This window comes from Scomber scombrus, chromosome 20, assembly GCF_963691925.1.
Source record: "Scomber scombrus chromosome 20, fScoSco1.1, whole genome shotgun sequence".
NCBI classification, from domain to species: Eukaryota; Metazoa; Chordata; class Actinopteri; order Scombriformes; family Scombridae; genus Scomber; species Scomber scombrus.
This window is the reverse complement of record NC_084989.1, coordinates 14,640,935-14,659,627: the sequence shown is the minus strand read 5'-3', so window position 1 is coordinate 14,659,627 and position 18,693 is coordinate 14,640,935. Positions and strand designations below refer to the sequence as shown.

Sequence of the window (18,693 nt, the reverse complement as noted above, 5' to 3'; positions counted from 1 at the left end):
AGTGGCAGAGGGTGAAATGAAGCAGGAACCTCTGTCCAAGTTCGTTCACTAAACTGTGGCTGTGCTCGAGCTGACAGTTCTCAAGAGACCAGAACAGTCAAAAGAGTTTGCAGCTGAAGATACATAAACTTGCTGCTGACCGAGGAGTGTTTAAAGAATAGCACTGGCTATGAGAGAGCTGCAACTTGCAAGCTAACAAAGTGTGCGCAAGGGCCAGCGAGGCAGCGACTTTGTGTGTGTGAGGCAGGCTGCCTGAATGAAGACATTGAGGGGATTTCCTGGTGCCGAGAGACACATCATGGCAAAGGCATCCGGCAGGATTAGCAGCTGGAGCCAAACGTGTCCTCACTCTGCAGCAGCAGCACGGGCCAAGCTCTGACGCACAACACACACACACACACACAGATGCACACACACCAGCTATAATAAGCGAGGCACACTCTAAACTCTTGTCCCTACACACCTTGCTGTTCATCGAAACTGTGATGCAGCTAATTTAACACCTAATGGGTGTAATGTTTAAACCCCTGAGGTTAATCTTTCACTAAGAATAATGGCTCTGATGTAATGCAGGGTATTGTGAGTGAGCGACAATAGTTGGGCAATTAATGTTTGTATTGTACAAGTTCTTTTCTGAAAGTCTTTTCATTGGGGAATGTCTGCAAATACTTCCATTCAGTGTCCGAAGGCACATTCCTTCTCTCACGCTGTATTACCAACCAAACAGTAATAAGAGCTTTTAAAGAGGGCTTTGTGCATATTGAATTCATTTTAAAGGAATAGTTCAACATTTTGGGAAACACCCTGAAAATGGACATGAAGGAAAAGCGTTTTTCTTCCCTGAGCACTTTGTGATCCCAATCGGGAAAAAAGTAATTCTAGTATTGTAGGCCTATATGAAAAGGAAGTGTGCAGCGTGTTTTTGTTGTGTTTTGTAGACAGGATTTGGCTTTGGAAGCAGGGCTCCAACTAATAATTTTTGTTAATGATCAATTAATGTAAAATAAATACAAACATCCATCATAATCCATCTTTTAATTGCTTGTTTTGTCTGACCAGCAATCCAAAACCAAAAGATATATTAAAGCTGCGAGCAGCGTTTGGCGGGACCTCGCCCCCTTGCGCACGTCGGGCCGCGGCGAAGCGGAAAGGTTTCCGTCAGGTGCATTTTGATGCATTCAGACCCGGCATTTATTGGACACTGCAATAAGTAGATATACGTTACACACACTCTCTCTCTCTGTCTGTGTAGACATTTAGACTCAGCCACTGAAATGAACTGCCACTTTGATGAGTCAAACAGGACAGTAACTTATTTCCAGTGAAACCTGTAGATATGTTTGTAGTTCATGCTCATGTAATTCGTGTTTGATCTAGACTTTGCCAGCAATGTCTGTGAAATAGTTGACAGACTGCACAGATATCTAAAATCATAATAATACAGTCAATAAACTTGAACTAGCATCAAAAAACTTCCTTATCAGGTATCATGACAAGTTTTCTCCACTGGGTGGCACACTAAGACCACAAATGAACCTGGCTCAGCCAACTGCATACACACACAGTCGTTGCCATGGTAGTTAACGACTGCAGAGCATTGGCAGACAGAATGGAGATGTGGGATTGAATGGGAGAGGAACAGGGTGCACATGTGTGTCCGCAGATCAAAAAGTGTAAAACATAGCCGGACCAAATTACACACATCTATAGATGAGACTTGTGGCTACATTTCGATGTTTGAATGAAGTCTATAGCTGAAAGTATGCAGGAATAATATATATATTTTGAAAAGCCTGAAAAATCGTCCAAAATCATACATTTAAAGACAAACTGTGCACTTCCTGTTGGATTAAGGTCAGGGGTGTCAGCGCGTGATTTGTAGGTCTTGATAAGACAAACAATTGAGTTTCGGTTTGATCTTTCTACGACATTCCTATCAGGCGTAGTGGCCATTTTACTGTTTCTAGGTGGTGCTAGAGCCGTTTTACTGTTTCTTGGTGGCGCTAGAGAGCCCATTTTGGCACTTTTGGGGTTAATTTTTCCATTTTATCAAATTTATGGACAGGCCTGATGTGCGTGTTGAATTTGGTCTGTCCTGGAGCATGTTTAGGTGGTCAAATTTAGGGTCAAAGTGGCATGAGACACTCCTCTCATTCATTGTCTATGGGAGCGTTTTGGCGAGGGTTTTTGGGCACTTGACCTTTGAGGGCTTCTAAAATCCAAACCGGACGAGTAATGAAAAAGTTGTTCAGATCGTTTGTGCAGCAGGGTGTGCTCAGTCAGCTATTTAAGTTTGAAGCCGCCACGATGAACGCCCTCGGACAAGATAGCGTTTGTAGCAGGCCAAGAATCGTCAAAAATCCTACATGTAACAGCAAATTGTGCACTTCCTGTTGGATTTAGGTCAGGGGTGTCAGCGCGTGATTTGTAGGTCTTGATAAGACAAAAAATTGAGTTTTGGTTTGATCTTTCTACGACATTCCTATCAGGCGTAGTGGCCGTTTTAGTGTTTCTAGGTGGCGCTAGAGAGTTCGACGTCGTTTGTTTTTCCATTTTATCGAATTTTTCGCCAGACCTGATGTGCGTTCCGAATTTGGTGAGTTTTGGAGCAGGTTTAGGGGGTCAAATTAAGGCTCAAAGAGGCGGTAGAATAATAATAAAAAACGGTACAAATTCAATAGGGTCCTTGCCTCCAGGCTCTTGCCTTTCGGCTCGGTCCCTAATAATAAAACAGAGCCATGGTTGGTATCAAATAAACTCATATTCTTTTTTGTCTAGAATTATTTATACCACTATCATGTCAGTGAAGTATGGAGCTAAAGCCAGCAATTAGCTTAGCATAGCAAAAGGAATAGCTGCAGGCAGAAACAGAAAGTCAGGCTCACTCTAAAATTCACAAACACATCCATAAACACCTCCAAAGCTGAGTGGCAGAACAAAAATGTATCCAAATAGATTTTACTAGAGACTACTGACATAAGAGTTATTGAGGAGGCAAGAAAAACTCTCCAAGCTAGCTAGCATTATAACTGTTAGTTGAGATTTTGACAGGGCTAGGCTAACGCTCATGCTAACGTAAGCTAATCATGTCCTGGCTCTAGCTCCGCAATAAACACAGAGTGCAGCTGCAACGATTACTTGATGAATTGATAATTAGTCGCCGACTATTTTGATTGATTAATTATTATGAGTCAAACAGAAAATTGCCACATTCAGCTTCTCAGATGTGAACATTTTCTTTTAATGACAGTAAACTGAATATCTTTGGGTTGGGACATTTGAAGGCATCACCTTTGGGTTGTGGGAAAAGTTAATTTTATAGACAGAATAATTAATTCATCAGTTAATCCATGAAGAAAATAATGGTTAGTTGCAGTTCTAAATAAGATAACAATCATTGTGTATTCCCCCAAATGCTAAATTATTCCTTTAAGTCAGTATTACTAATTGCGTGTCTTGCAAGCTTCATGCGGTTTGCTAAACTTTAACTGGTGGCTCACATTGCAGCTAATAATTATGATAACGTTGCCAAAACACATAATTCAAAAGGATTTCAACAACAAGCTACAAATATACCATGCAGAAAGTCAAGGAAATGCTCGTCTGTTTCTGCTCATCACAGTACTAAGATAGCCTGATTGTAACCCTGATTGTTTTGCCTGCATTACATACTGTTTGTCGTGGGATGACAAAATTAGTGGGCAGATTTGCTTCATGGTTAAGGGGATTTTTGGTGTTTTGTATGATAGAAGTGGTTCTACAATTGACTGTGTCCTGCCAGTGTGGCTCCCATGACAAAAATAGTGAATATCACAACTTTAAGCAATACTGCTTTGATTAAAGCTTACCTTGTGAGTTCCTGTTCTGTCCGGGTCCATTTTGGAGACCGTCATCTGTGGAAAAAAAAGGCAACACAGTTTTGCATAACAGTGGAAAAAGGTCAAAAAGAGCGGCCAGTGGTGAACTCTGTGTTTTGGTTATGATGCTCAGCACATTGTGTTTGCTTTTTGTATGGAAAGAAAAGACAAAAAGATATTGATCCGATATTTTGAGCTGTGTTTATAGAGGTCAGTTAGCAACAGGCTGAGTCTGAAAGCTCCTCCAGACCTACAGGCCCTGTGCACACATGCAAATACACCACAGGGGAGAGTCTATTGTTTGACTGGCATTGTATGGAAGAACTCAGTATGTGTGTGTGTGTGTGTGTGTGTGTGTGTGTGTGTGCGCGGGTGACTGGTTTTGCATAGATGTAGGAGTGCATATGTGTGTTCATAGGCCTGGTAGGTGTGAATATAAATAAACATGCAACACTTGAATCGTGTCTATTTTGAATGTCTGTGGTAGATTTGTATGCGAGAGCCTTCCAATAGCAAAAATCAAGTTTGTGAATGTGAATAAAGTTAAAGAAACAAGAAGGAAAACAACAATAAAAATGCTTTTAAAAAACAAGCGTGTACAAAACATGCCATCTGGAGCTGTTCACAGCCTTCTCTAACTTTTCCTCTTTCTTATATGTATTATTGTTCTCTGTAGGCTACTGTTCCTGCCATAGGAAGTGCAAGAGGTGTGTGTGTGTGTGTGTGTGCACGGTTTATGTATGTACGCACTGTACAGAAAGCTGCTTTCGAATACTACTCACCCATGTTTACTGTCATCATCAGGAAGTGGCCCTGTTGAACTCGAGCACAGAGCTCAACTTCTCTCTGCAAGCGAAGACTTCACCCTGTGAGAGGAAAAAAAAAACAACCTGGTTTCAACATCCAAGAGCTGTGCCATTTTCCTTCAGTGTGGCACACATAATATTTCTCTGATTGCACAAATGCAATGGCAAAACAGGACGCAGGTGGTAGTTTCAACACAAAGCCCCCCACCCCACCCCCCAACATCGGAGTCACCACTTCTGTTATTTATTTAATCTTTATTTAACCAGGATGGTCTCTTGAGATAGAGATATCCTTTTTTGAAAGGTCCTGGCAGACAAATAACAACAAGATGATGCCTGTAACTCTGTTAATCTTTATCCTGTGAATGCCCTGATGTCTCTTCATTGCCTTTCTGAGAGCCACAAGCCAGCAGCAGTGGACGAATTCCTCAGCGTTTGATGATAGAGAAGCTTCATGCCCTCCTGCGGTGTGGCAACGAGGCTGGCGTGGGTGTTTGCCCAACCAGCTGCCTCAGGTAAAGACCATGAGCACTTTGAAGAAAAAGCCAGAGCCTTCTCTACACCCTAAGTTAGTGCACACAGTGCAGAAAAGGAGAGGTGACAGATATGATAATAAATGAATAGAGGAGGAGGAAATGCAGCTGTTTCACAGAGTAAAATGCTTCCAAACATCCATCTTCGATTGTTTATATATACTAAACTTTCATTTCAATGAAATGTTTATTTTTTGGAAAGTTGATGGTCACGTCCTGTAGTAGCCTTCTCTCTACTTCTCTCTCACATGCACACTGTGGGAAACATTTAGTTTTTCTTTGCATACAAGTTTAGAAAAAGGGGAACAGGAACTAGCGTAGCAGCTGCAGTACAGTGTATTGTGATATTAAAAATGTGTGTATTGCTAATAAGCTAATGTGGGCCCCAAGACAGCATTAATCGCAAAGCCATGTAAGGTAAACTAGAGGGAAGCTGAAAGTTTCAGAAACCCAAAAAAGGTCATACATACAGTTAAATTTAAGTCATCATTTAGTCATCATAAGATACAAATCATGCCAGATAATTTAAGGTTGTGTCATCGACTGTTTTAAATTAAGGAAGGTGACAGTTTACTGCTTCTGAGAAAATGTTCCTTCAAAAGTTACACAATACTCCTTTAAAAGCAACAATAAAGAAAGAAAAGCTGAAAATAATACATTTTTAAGGACATTAGTAGTACTGTAGTACGCAGGCTATTCCTCTAGACTTGCAGCACAATTAAACCTGTCAACGCTTGCATGAAAATAAGCGTCAGTTACTTAAAAAGTATTACAGTGTGAGATTAATCAGCATAAATAGATCAATAAATCAGAACAAAAATAAATTGAAACCAAAAGGTGGCGACAGAAGAGAAATCGTGATCAGTGAGAGAAAAGTGAAAACATTGCCATATTTATTCTTTTGTCCAATTGTTATGACACACATTTAATACCATAATACAGTATCTCAACTCTTCTGTTCTCTAGTCTTACTTTCAGATTAAGTACAATTCTTAGGATTTTTAAGGATACCATGTGATTTTTTATTTAAGATGGGTAACAAGTTGTTACGGCTGAGTGATCTGGGCGCTAGCTGCTAATGGCTGCTTGTTGCTACACACAGACAAAACAGACTCTCAGTAACTGTTGTCAGTGGATACAGTCTCACACTCTCAATGTTTCAGCACCAGTGAAAGAACCAACATTTGATATCAGCACTGCCGTTTGACTAAAATGTCTCAGTTCTACTGCTGTGACCATTTTCTATTATTTATTTTGGAGGAAATGTACTTCTAAATGTGACTGACTACATAGTGCAAATCAAAAGCAGCCCAGTTACAAGAGGAGTGAATATCAACGTAACACACCAGGGTTAATAACTGGAACATGCATCTATGTGAAGCTTGCAGGGTAAACATATGGAAAAATGTATTATATAAAAGAATACATGCATGTCTATTACAAATATGTAACAAAAAAGATAATAGATATATTGTATTAATTAAAGATTGAGGGTACATAATCTTCTGCTGGCAGATTCAGTTTGTGGGAGTAAGACCATCGACAAATTCCAACACAAACTCTCTGGAAAAAGACTAAAGAGTCTCCAGAGAGATTAATGGCAACGCTCCCTGGGTGGTTTGTCTTTTCTTCTTTAAGCATCATTTACTTTCTGTTTTCTCTAGCGTGCATGTTCTATGTGTTTTTAAAGCCTAAGTACAGACAAACGTTGCAGCCTGTCTGCAGAGACACAAAGATTTTCTCTTTATGTCAGCCTGAAAACTTTTCATAAAAGCAATGAAGACGGCCACTAGAGCAATTTACAGACTGAGTCACAGGGTGCCAACAGAGTTTGAACATGGGAACACACAGTCAGTGGCACAAATCACAAGAGCATTGGAAATCTGAAACTTCAAAGCACAAATATGCAGTCCGAGCACAAATGTTTCAAGGGTGACCACCTTCTGAGGATGTTCCAAATATGTCAAAGTATGTGTGGGCAAACTTATATTAGGCAAAGATAATAAATAGCAACACAATGTGGCAGATACGTTGGCTCTTTTACAGCTGATACACCTGTGATTTAAGAAAGAACTGAGTGAATTGCAGAGGGACGGGGGTGTCATATGTCACAGCAAAGCTTTGTATCAGGCTGTGCTAGTATGGTGCTGCTGACCACACATGAAAGAGTTGAAGAACAGCCATAAGACAGGTGGTCTCCCAATACCATGTCGCCGGGTCTGTCGATGCTACACACACACACCAACACACACATGCACACACGGGAACAGAACAGCCCACCGTCCTGTGCCAGCAAGTCACCAGATGGCCCATCTGTTTCGCCCCTCTGCCCAGCATGATGCCAGGCTAGTGGTGCCCACTGATCGCCAGCCCAATTCTCCACACACTTCTTGGCAGGCAGGCAATGTGACAGCCCCTCTTGTTGAAGATCAAATGCTAATCGCCACTCGCTCTTGTTGCTCTGCAGCCACATGTCCTCCAAGAAAAGGCTGTCTCTGTACTCAATCATCTTTTGAGTTGAATCGCGAGACAAACCTACAGCATCGCTTCATCACATCCAGAAGTGCTTCAATGCTGTGACGCACTTTTACTGTCAGATATGGATAACATCAGCAGTTGGGCCAATGTTTCACTGGCAGAGGCCTCTCCTTTGTCACAGTATGAGGACTTTGCAGAAATGACAGAGGAAGTTAATTAAAAAGAAGACAGCAAAGGATGGGATTTCAGATGAGGATTGTGGAGAATTGTCTGAGCCAGACAAAACAGAGCCACACTCCTCAAACTGCAAACTGCTATTTTATTTTTATTGGAATGATTGAAGGGAAATCAGAGCCAAGATTATGCAGACAAGCACGTATATTCATGCGCACATATGCACTAACTTGTTTCAACTCCTTTCAACTGTTACATCACTCTCTAAAACAAGTAAACAGTGCGGTGTTGGTTGTAGGTCTCCAAGGGAAACTCCCCCTTTTTACACGAGAGAAGTGGAGGGTCTGCTCTCCAGCTGCCTGGTGGCCTGTATATGACCTCATCCCTGACATCACTCTTAAGGAGTCCCAAAGAAAGCGCCATTTCATAGGTCAACTTCTTCTTTGCAACAAGCTTGCAGGGGCTGGTTGGTTTTCCATTTTGCAACACAGCTTGTCTGCTACAGTCATCGAGTGCCAAAAGAGATAATCCGTAAAGGGAACCACAGAGTTGAGTAGGTGGAGATGACAAGACAGCTGTGAGAGTTTGATCGAGGACATGATGCACTGGGGTCAAAATGCTATGATGATGGAAGCCATGCAAATGATCAGCACTGTGCTTCACTTACGCGATAAGAATGCTCATTTTCATTTGAACCAACTGTGAAATTGAGCTGATTTTAAAAGCCTCTCCTCTGATTGGAAAACCTGGATATTCATGGACTTCAGTGGTATGGTAGTTTAAACTATATGACTGGCAGCAAGTTTAAAGGACGATAATACTGTATAAGTAACATCCCTTCACTCAAAGATGTGTTTTGCTTTTTGTTCCTTCACTTGGATGTTTGAGCTTCACTGTGCAGAATAATGATGAGTTTGGCACTAGACGGCTGCTTTCATATTCATCTGCGAAAAATGGAAAGTTTCTCTGCGCTCACTGAAAATCAGAGTTTAAGGCGTGTACATATGAGCTGATGATGTATGACATTACAACTAGTTTGGAGCCAATTATGGTCCAGTATTCAACTTACACAAATGTGTATGGTCACCTGAAGCCTCCAGTGCACAAACAGAGTATTGACTTTATAGTGAAATAAGAGACATCAGTGTTTTCAATTCAAGTTTTAAAGGTTGCAATATTTGCATATTCATTTTGGATTTTTTTTTAATGAGGGAGAAAGAGTGGATGTTTTAACAATTTTAATGAGATAACTGAACTGTTTTTTGTGGAAAAACCATATTAGAATTAATTATTATTCAAAGTAGAGATTTAAACATCTGTAAACGTGTCAGGAAGGATTTTTTTACTGAAATATGTGTACTGACCAATTAGTCATCCTTGTTATGTAATGAAGTTTCAACATCAAAATGTTTCAAGAGTCTACTGATTCATGTTGCACAGAGGTTAATAGAAACCAGTGGATGTCTGCAACAAGCATTTCTGTAAAGTGCAATTAATCTATAGGAAATTGTCCTTTTAACAATTAAAATGTGTGTGCTGCTGACTTGATAACATCCCACAACAATAATAATTATAATAAGTTCAATTATATAGCACCATTCAAGAGCAGATGTCACAGAGTGCTTCACAATAAAAACAAACAAAAATAAAATAAAAAGCAAACAAGAGACAAAGCAATCAAAATTAAATGCTAACATCCAAAATGTATAATTGAATATCGTCCTCATAATAATGTGTAAAATTACTTATTATCTGCCCAAGCGGAAGCAAGTACAAACAGCAACAGGCCCAGGACAGATCCTTGGGGAACACCACAAAACAACGATTCAGTTAATGAAGCAATTATGAACTATGACTGAAAGGAACAAGAAAAAACAAAACCAAAACTAAAATCCAAAGCTGATCCAGAGATACCCACACACTGCCTGAGCTCTCAATCAAAATACAGTGGTCCACAGGTTCAAAAGCAGCACTGAGATCTCACAGCAACAATACAAATCACTCTCCTGCATTTGTTAACAGATTATTTGACACTCTGAAAAGAGCTGTTTCTGTTAAATACAACCAATGGAAACCAGACTGAACTTGTTTAAAGTGTTGTGCTCATTTAAGACAGCTGTAAGCTGCTTAACAACCACGTTTTTCTAAGACCTTTGCTATAAAAGGTAACTTAGTCATAGGCCTGTGGTTCTGGGGCTCGGAAGCATCCAGATTTGTCTTTTTTAAAAGTGCTTGAACAGCATGTTTATGTCAACATATTGCTACTTACCAAATCCGACAGCAGCAATGACATTAATGTCAGCTCTAGTAGGCTGTATCCAAAATAAAAGGAACAATACAAATCAGCATTGCAAAGCACTAATAATGCATCATATGCCTGACATCATTAAGAAAACGGTGAGCTGGTCACAATACCCGGCAGCCTGTCTGAATTGCAACACGGGCAGGAAGTGAAGGGTGATTAGTGAGCCACGGATATTTAGGTGACTTACGCTTTTTAAAAAGGTCAGAGGTGGGGGTGTCCTGTCCGCCGAACGCCTGCCAAAACTGTGCTGTGGCCACCCTGCATGAGTCACAAGTGTTATGCTGGCTGATTCTGGGAAGAAAGACAATACTGTATGTCCTCCTGCAGATTGGGCCTGCTGCTGGTTTTCTAAGCGGGGACACACACAAGGACGTCAGGCGGACATCACTCCACGTGGGGCCTCAGCACTCATCCATCATAACCTTGGCTCTCCCTTTTGCTTTGTCTCACAGGAGTTATTGCTGAAAAGAGATCCAAGCTCTTCAATGGGACACAAGGTTTAACAACACTTTCCTACAACACGACTAGAGGACTCTTCCTGTGATCTGGCACTAAATCTATGTTTTGTTTCAAATAAAGTAATTTCCCTTTTATTTGAAGCCATTATTTACACCTTTGTATCTCTGTTTCAACTGTAAATGCATGCTTGGTTAAAAGATTGATACTGGAGTGCCAATTTCTCAAGGGAACTCAAAGGAAGCTTGTGGACTAGTGACTCTCTTGTAGGGGAGCAATAATCATTTTCATTATTGATTAATCTATCTTTTTCTTCTCCACTAATCATTAGGGTACCAACCAAAGAGCATCTGTAGAGTATCAAAAACTGTCAGGCACTAAAAGCCAGTGTTGACTGTAGGACTGCAACTAAAAATAATTCTCGATAATGATTTATCTTTACAGTAAAATAATGCAGTAAAGTAAAAAATGCACATCTCAATTTCCAAAAACTCAAGTAGACATTTTTAAATAGCTCTTTTTTGTCTACTTTTATATTATAAAGACAAAGATATGGTAACTGGAACCAATGAATTCTTGTTATTTTTGTCTAATCAGGACAAAAACGGGTCATGTGAAAAGTGGAGCTGGACATACAATGTTAACTCCAGCCACTGAAACCAATCCTGTGTAAGAGGATCCTCCTCAGTTAAAGTGATGGCTCTATTAGCTCAGAGGTAAGTAGATCCATCCACCATTATGATCAACCGCACAACACTGCCTATAAATAGCCAAATGAGGGAGTGATTCTTCTGCCGTCCACAATATATTCAGTACTCGGATCACGAGAACCATACTCTCACCCCCGAGAGGAATCAAAGTACAATCTGTAGAGCAAGCTGTCTTTTCCATTATGCGGTGACATGCTATTACAAGCACATTCATTCATTGTGTTTCTCCACCCAAATGCAGCCATGCAGAGACAACTCATACACTTCAACCCCTTTCACGAGACAGAATGTCAAACAGCTGTGGTTCAGGAGGAGGCAAGAAAGTATTTCTGTTTTGCCACCAAGCACTTTATCCATGAAGAGTATCTCGGTCCTGGGCGTTTGATATTGAAGTGGTTGAGTGAGAGTGACAATGAAAAATCCAAAAGCAATTTCATGATTTAATTTCAAGAATCCCCCCCAGTCGATTTTATTTAACACCTCTGCAAAAAACCACAAACTGGCTTTTATTTATATATTCATATTTCAACATATGGACACCACTAGACATCAAAAGCAATGGTGTCTGACCATTTACTGCAACTTCGTACACAAACTTGTCCTCAGTGTTATTGTACGAGTCCAGTCTGGAAGTGTGTTTCCGGCTGTCCTTGCAGCCTCAGGCTCTGCTGCCGCTGATGGCATTGTCCTTACGGTCAGACAAGCCATGCAGACAAAGCTCAATCAAGACAACTTCCTCTTAGTTTGTGGAGAGGAGGGGGCTGGACCTTACTGAACTCTCACAGATAAAGAAAGGCGACTCAGACTGGCTTTGGAAAGCATTCAGCACCAGACTGTTACACATTTTGTTCTGCTGTAGGCTGAACTTCAAATTGATAAAGGATGTATTTTCTGCCTTAAGCCTTCACAAAAAACTCCATTATGACAAAGATATTAAAAAGTTTTTGCAAATGTCCTGAAAATAAAAAAGTGAATTTTTACTTACATAACTAAGCCCTTAGTTAAGCACCTTACAGATGCAGCATTGTCAGCACTTTCTGCTTTACGTCATCTTGGGCGTGCCGCAATCAGCTCTATACACACCTGTATTTGTGCAGTGTCAATCAATTTTTCCTTGCAAATTAGGTCACACTGTTTGGGGAAGTGCTCGAAACTTTGATCAACAGATTTTTCATCATTAAATCTGGTTTCTTCTTCCTCTTCTTTAAAGCTGGTTCTTTGACTTTGTCAAGCTGAAAGGTAAATCCTTGCTACGGTTTTCTTTGAGGCTCTCTGCATTTGTCTCTTCCCATTGTTCTCTCAATCTTCACATATCTTTCAGTTCCTGATGCTAAGAAGCATGATGCTTCTTTGTTGTATGATTGGTATAATATAGGTGGTATTTCTTTGGTTTTAACTGCATGCAGTGGTTGGTGATCAGGCCAAGGAGTTCACTTTTTGGCTATCTTTTCCCCAATTTCTGAAGAGGACCTCTGAAATTCTGTTACCTTGGCTTTTTAGTAACCTCACTAAGACCCCTTTTGTCAAATTCCTGACAGACAAGAGTCAAAGGCATTTGATTAGTGGTAGCAAACTTAATTTATGTCCCAGTAGGGAAGCCTGCTGTGCTCCTGAAAACTTTCAATGCTTTTGTAGTCATCTTTGACTCAACACAGTGCTCTTAATGTTTGTATAGTAATTTACTTAGATATAATAGCTTGGTTTTGACAGGTGTTGGCTATGGTATGTTCACATTTTATGACAAACTTGTTTTGAGGCTGTTGTTAGGCAACGTCTAAAAACAGGCCTTTCGAGGGAAGATAACCATTCTGCCTATATGAGTCATAGTAACCTTTGACCCCACAGCCCTCTGGTCAGTGGGTGTCTGGTGAGTGGTCGGCTTCTGGCGAATTCAGCATATGATAGCATGACTTCACACTCCCCACTGAGCAGAGAGCATGAGGGAGAAGAGGTCACGTTCCCTCTGATTTAGATTCTATTAACTTGCAAAGAAGCCAACACTGAAAAGCAGGATGTTAAGGAGAGTTAATAGATGAATACAGTCCACGAATGTGAATGATCAATCAAGACTTTTATAATACTGACTTTGCACCAACTTGACATATAAAACAGAAAGTTGAGCCTGTGACAGGAGTGATAAACTCCAGTTTCAGACCCATTTACTCATTAGTCCCATTAAGACACAATTATTAACCAGTCGTTTCTGTCTCTGGCTGGGGATCTGGCTGTGGGATCCAGTCCTGTTATCAGCCAAATGGATTGTTTTGCTTGGGGCACACCAAGCATATCTGTGGGTGGTTTCCATTTGACAGTTTGCCTCTCACTTTAAGGCTATTTCTGAGACCCCCAGGGCTCGCCAATGTGCTGATAAACCCATCCGTCAGTTTGCTACTCAGGCCTTCGTCCTGTGAGTGCAGTTCTTGTTGATTTGATTTGATGAACAGAACACGATGGCCTCATTAAAATCTAATTTGTCGGATTGTCACAGAGGTCTGCCATCTCAGGAATATACAGACGGGTGCCAAATTAAAGGAAAAAGTTGAATAAATGAGTGGACAAACATAATAGACGCTATCTTGCATGTATAAAAATACTGAGCAGGCCCAAATAATTCTGATTTTGTATCAAGAGAAAAGTCACTTTGAAAGAGGGCTCATTGTTGGGGAACGGATGGTAGGAGCTTCAGTCACAAAGACTGCTCAACTGGCTGGTGTTTCAGTAGGAGCAGTGACTGGAAAGTGACATCTGCATTTAGATCTATGAGAAAGACATCAATAAATAGTGTTGGACATTGTGGTCTTCAGCACACATTTCATGACTATGATGCTCGTGTATTAGTGCGATATGTGAGGAAAAACAGAAGAACGACTCTTCCTCAGGTGACTGAGAGTGTCAACACAGGACAAGATCTGACTGTGTCAGCAAGAACAGTCCGTCGACAATTACATAGAGAGGGATATTATAGTAGGGTTGCTGTGCATAAACCCCTCATTACAATGAAGAAGCACATTTGAGAGTTCAGTGGCACAAAACCATCAGCGCTGGTCTACAGAAAAACTTGGAAAAAAGTAATATGGTCAGATGAGTCATCCTTCACCATATTTCCGACAAGTAGACGAGTGCATGTGTGGCATACATCAGGAGATTGGTACAGGCCTGAATGCTTCACCCCTACAGTGAGGGGATTCAGTGGCTCTGTTATAACATGCATTTTGCTGGCATGTTATGGGTCCACTTGTCCCCTTAGAGGGAAGGGGTCACTGCAAATCAATATAAAGTTGTTCTGAATGATCATCTTTATCCTATGATGAAGGGAGTGGTCTCTTCCATCCATAGGGCACGAGGGGTCACGGAGTATAAAAATTAAGTGAATAAATGCTATGGCCTTCACAGTCACCAAATCTCAATCCAACTGAACACCTATGGGAAATTTAAGAAAACCAGGGAGACAATTTTGGGGCAAAAAAACATGCAAAAGATTTGAAGAGGATTCCTTCTTCTAGTGAAACACCAGTTTGGCTAACCACTGAATCACAGAGGTCTGGAAGACTAACAGCAAAGAAAAAAGGAAGCAGACTGTGAGCGAGTCCACAGACACAGGATGACAGTGACTTTCCAGAAAACCATGGCACCTCCAGACATACAATTAGGCTTCACTTATGATAAATAAAGCACACACCATCATTAAGAAAATGTAAAACATTGCCAAGAGACTTCAGGGCTCAAAATAACCAAAATATAAAGCTTTATTCTAGCAATAAAACATGACTATATCCACAAATCCTATCTGCTTGATGCAAAAATTAGGCATTTACAGGTCCAAATTCAAATTCCCTGAAGAAACTCTTGCACTGAAATAATTTGGGGTTGCAAGTTTACACTTGCAAGAATGCTTGTCCATTAGATCTGCCACCAGCAAACATACTGCACATGCTTATGTCTTATTAAAACAGCAATTTCAACTGCACATGGCCAAATTAATAAGACTACCAGTCTTCTTTAATGTCCTGCCAAAGCATTTGCTATACACAGGACATTGTATAAAAGCAGTGGTGTTAGACACTGGAGAGATATTCTAGGCTGGACTCTTACCTTGTTATCTAAGTGTCTCCATCTTCTAGTTGTGGCCGCAGGATTGATGAAGATAAACTGAATGAGGAGTGTATGTTATCACAGATAAACGACAGATAGAAAGAGGGGGCGAAAAAAAATCCCAACTGATGCAGAGCAATTCTTCCCAAAACAGTAAGGCTGATATCCGGAAACTGCTCTCTGTGCTGAAGAGCAGAAATTACAAATACAGTCTCTCTTCAGGCAGAAAGACCTCACTCTCTCTCCAGGTGTATAATCCAGAGCTGGCGGACGCGTTTACAGACAGGAATTAACTGCATCGGCTAATGTTTTAAGAGTAAAGTTTTTGTCCACCCTGCGCTTAGCTTGTCTCCACACATACTACAGTGTGGCGCTGAGTTTCCCCCGGAGCTGCGCCTCTGATGTCAGCAACAACGTGAGTTCCAGGAAGTGGTGACGCGCGCTCCGGTGGTGCGTTTCCAAGGCAGCGGCGTCAAACTGTAGCGTGCACCGCCTCCCTCTGGTCACCTGGAGCACATACAACACCTGCTCCAAGAAACTCTATTTTACTCTACTCTACTCTACTCTACTCTACTATACTCTACTCTACTCTACTCTATTCTATTCTATTCTATTCTATTCTATTCTACCCTACTCTATTCTACTCTATTCTACTCTACTCTACTCTACTCTACTCTACTCTATTATATTATATTATATTATATTATATTCTACTCTACTCTACTCTACTCTATTCTATGCTACTCTATTCTATTCTACTCTACTCTATTCGACTTTGCTTTACTCTACTCTTCTCCACTCTACTCTACTCTACTCTACTCTTCTCTACTCTACTCTACTCTTCTATAGACTCCACTCTACTCTACTCTACCCTACTCTACTCTATTCTACTCTACTCTACCCTACCTTACTCTATTCTACTCTACTCTACTCTACTCTATTCTATTCTGCTCTAATCTAATCTAATCTACTCTACTCTACTCTACTCTACTCTACTCTACTCTACTCTATTTTAATTCAGGAGACTTGTATATCACATCAAATCTTGTATTGTACTGTACTTTGCAGATGTTTGAGGCACTGAAAGTAAAGCAATGATGTCTTTAGAAATGATTCCATTAATAGTTTTTAATTATTAGGCTAATTAACTTCATGCAAAGTTGAGCAAACAGAGGAAACTTAAATGAAAATTGGTGTGAGCACGCTTTGCCTTTAAAACAGCACCAGTTCTCCACAGTAGACTTCACCTGCACACACAGTTTTTCAAGGTACTTGGCAGGTCAGTTGTTTCAAGCTGGAGAAGTTACCACAGTTATTTTGTGGGTTTAGGCTGTCTCAGTTGCTTCTGTCTCTTCATGTAATCCCAGACTGACTCAATGATGTTGAGATCAGGGCTCTGCTTGGGGACCAAACCATCTGCTGCAGGACTCCTTCTTCCTCTTGTTGCTCAATATAGTTCTTTATGTCTCTGGCTGTGTGTTTGGAGTTGTTGTCATACTGCAAAACAAATTTGGGAATGATCTGGCACCTCCCTCATGGTTTCACACGATTGATAAAAATCAAAACATCTAAAGCACCTGAAACCTTTGCACAATACTGTATATGCTGATAAAAATAAATAAAGGAAATAATAAAGTAGTAAATGAAGTTCTGTTTCTAATGTGATATTGCAAAGGCGTCATTATAACAAAATATGTGGCAAAACTTCAAAGTCTGACTAAGTTGCAAAGGTGCACAAGAGTGATTCTTTTTTTAAACTTTGGCCACTTGAACAACAGTATCTTACACTTTTATTATCAAAAGCAAATTCTTATTTCCTGATTCTTTAATGCTCAATTCTATTTTATTTAATGCCTGGATATTTGACATTACATTTACTTTCTCTGCAGTCTATCAAACTTGTAACTGGTTACAAATTGATAATTTATTTTTAAATATACTCAATGAAAGCACAACTGGAATATTAATGTAAAGGTGTTCAAACTGGATCTTGAAGAAACTGGATCTCTGTGTAAACTGGATCTCTGTGTAAAACAGAGATGCAAAGTAAGGTAAAAATGCATGCAGAAGTCACTTTAAGGCTCTTTCCACTTTAAATTATAGTTATCAGTTAATTAATCTATCCAAAACTAATTTCCAAACAGTGAACCTGGTGCCTTTTAGACCCCTGAGGGATTTTCCCACTTTGTCTGAGTGATTGACGAGTCTTGGTGGCCTTAACTTGCTTGCACTAGTTTGTCCCTCTGCTCCTCCTGTCTTTACTATCACAACAGACACACATTTGACAAATTATGATGCTCTAATCAAGCAGTGCATGGTGACATAATTGTTAATGACTCAAGGACAACTGTGGTGAAACTTAAAAGAGGATCATAACAATGAATGGTAGGTTTAGGTTATAGACTTTCTAACTGTTCTAAGGACATTTTTTGTTTAACGGATAAGTTCACAATTTTTTCAAGTATGCCTTGAAACAATAGTTAGACTATGATATGAACATTGAAATAGGTTTTCTTGTGTAATCATCATATGATTATACATACAAGCAATTTAAAGATCTCTTAATGTGCTTACAATTCAAGTGATAATGGACAAATTCAACAGTCGTCATGTAGGGATTTCAGCAAGCTGTGTTTTTCAAATTAAATGGGGATCTTCTAAAGTTACAGTGTTTTTAGTTAAAAAAAATTCCCCCCTTAAACTCATAAGTTATTTTTATTGGCCAGTATGAACATTACTGCTGAAGTCATGTGCATGTGTTCACCTACAATATGTGGAGGTAATGTGCCTGATAACCACTATCAGGCACATTACCCAAGACTGCTCTGTCTTATACTGTAGGTAAACGGTGTAAAAAGTGTAATGATTCACTAATGACTTAATCCTCACAGCCATGAGGAACAGGAGCACTGTCTGAGATCTTGCATATGTGTAAGAAACCTGTAAATATCTGTAACATTTCAACTGCAACTGAAGCTTTTTTTCTGCCAGAATGGAGGGCATTTTGTATTCAATCAGCAAACGTGTCGACGTCAGCTCCAGACTAATGGACAGTGACAACGTGGGTGGGGTGTGGGGGGTAGGGGGTAGAACTGCTCAAATATATCAGGGACAAGGCCATGCAAAGCAGCAGTGCATCGAAAATGAACTGTAACTAAGGGGATGACTGAATATAGAGTAGCTCAGTTTGGATGTCTTGTCACAATGCTGCACCCTTGCATTATACTGTAAGCTAGAATATAGGCTACCTGTGTTTAAAAGATTATTTATAATAGCCAGAAA

General features: G+C 40.2%; 1 protein-coding gene across 1 annotated transcript in view; it reads right to left on the bottom strand.

Annotated features, from left to right (window-relative positions):
* The window catches only part of map3k22 (mitogen-activated protein kinase kinase kinase 22), a 40,562-nt gene extending 24,779 nt beyond the window's left edge, over positions 1 to 15,783 (bottom strand). The window contains exons 1-3 of the mRNA XM_062441095.1: positions 15,412 to 15,783; positions 4,640 to 4,723; positions 3,849 to 3,893 (exon numbers count right to left, since the gene is read on the bottom strand). Coding sequence (XP_062297079.1) covers positions 3,849 to 3,893; positions 4,640 to 4,658 — 64 coding nt within the window. The 5' untranslated portion in view covers positions 4,659 to 4,723; positions 15,412 to 15,783. The remainder of the gene's footprint in view (positions 1 to 3,848; positions 3,894 to 4,639; positions 4,724 to 15,411) is intronic.
* Positions 15,784 to 18,693: the final 2,910 nt, after the last annotated feature.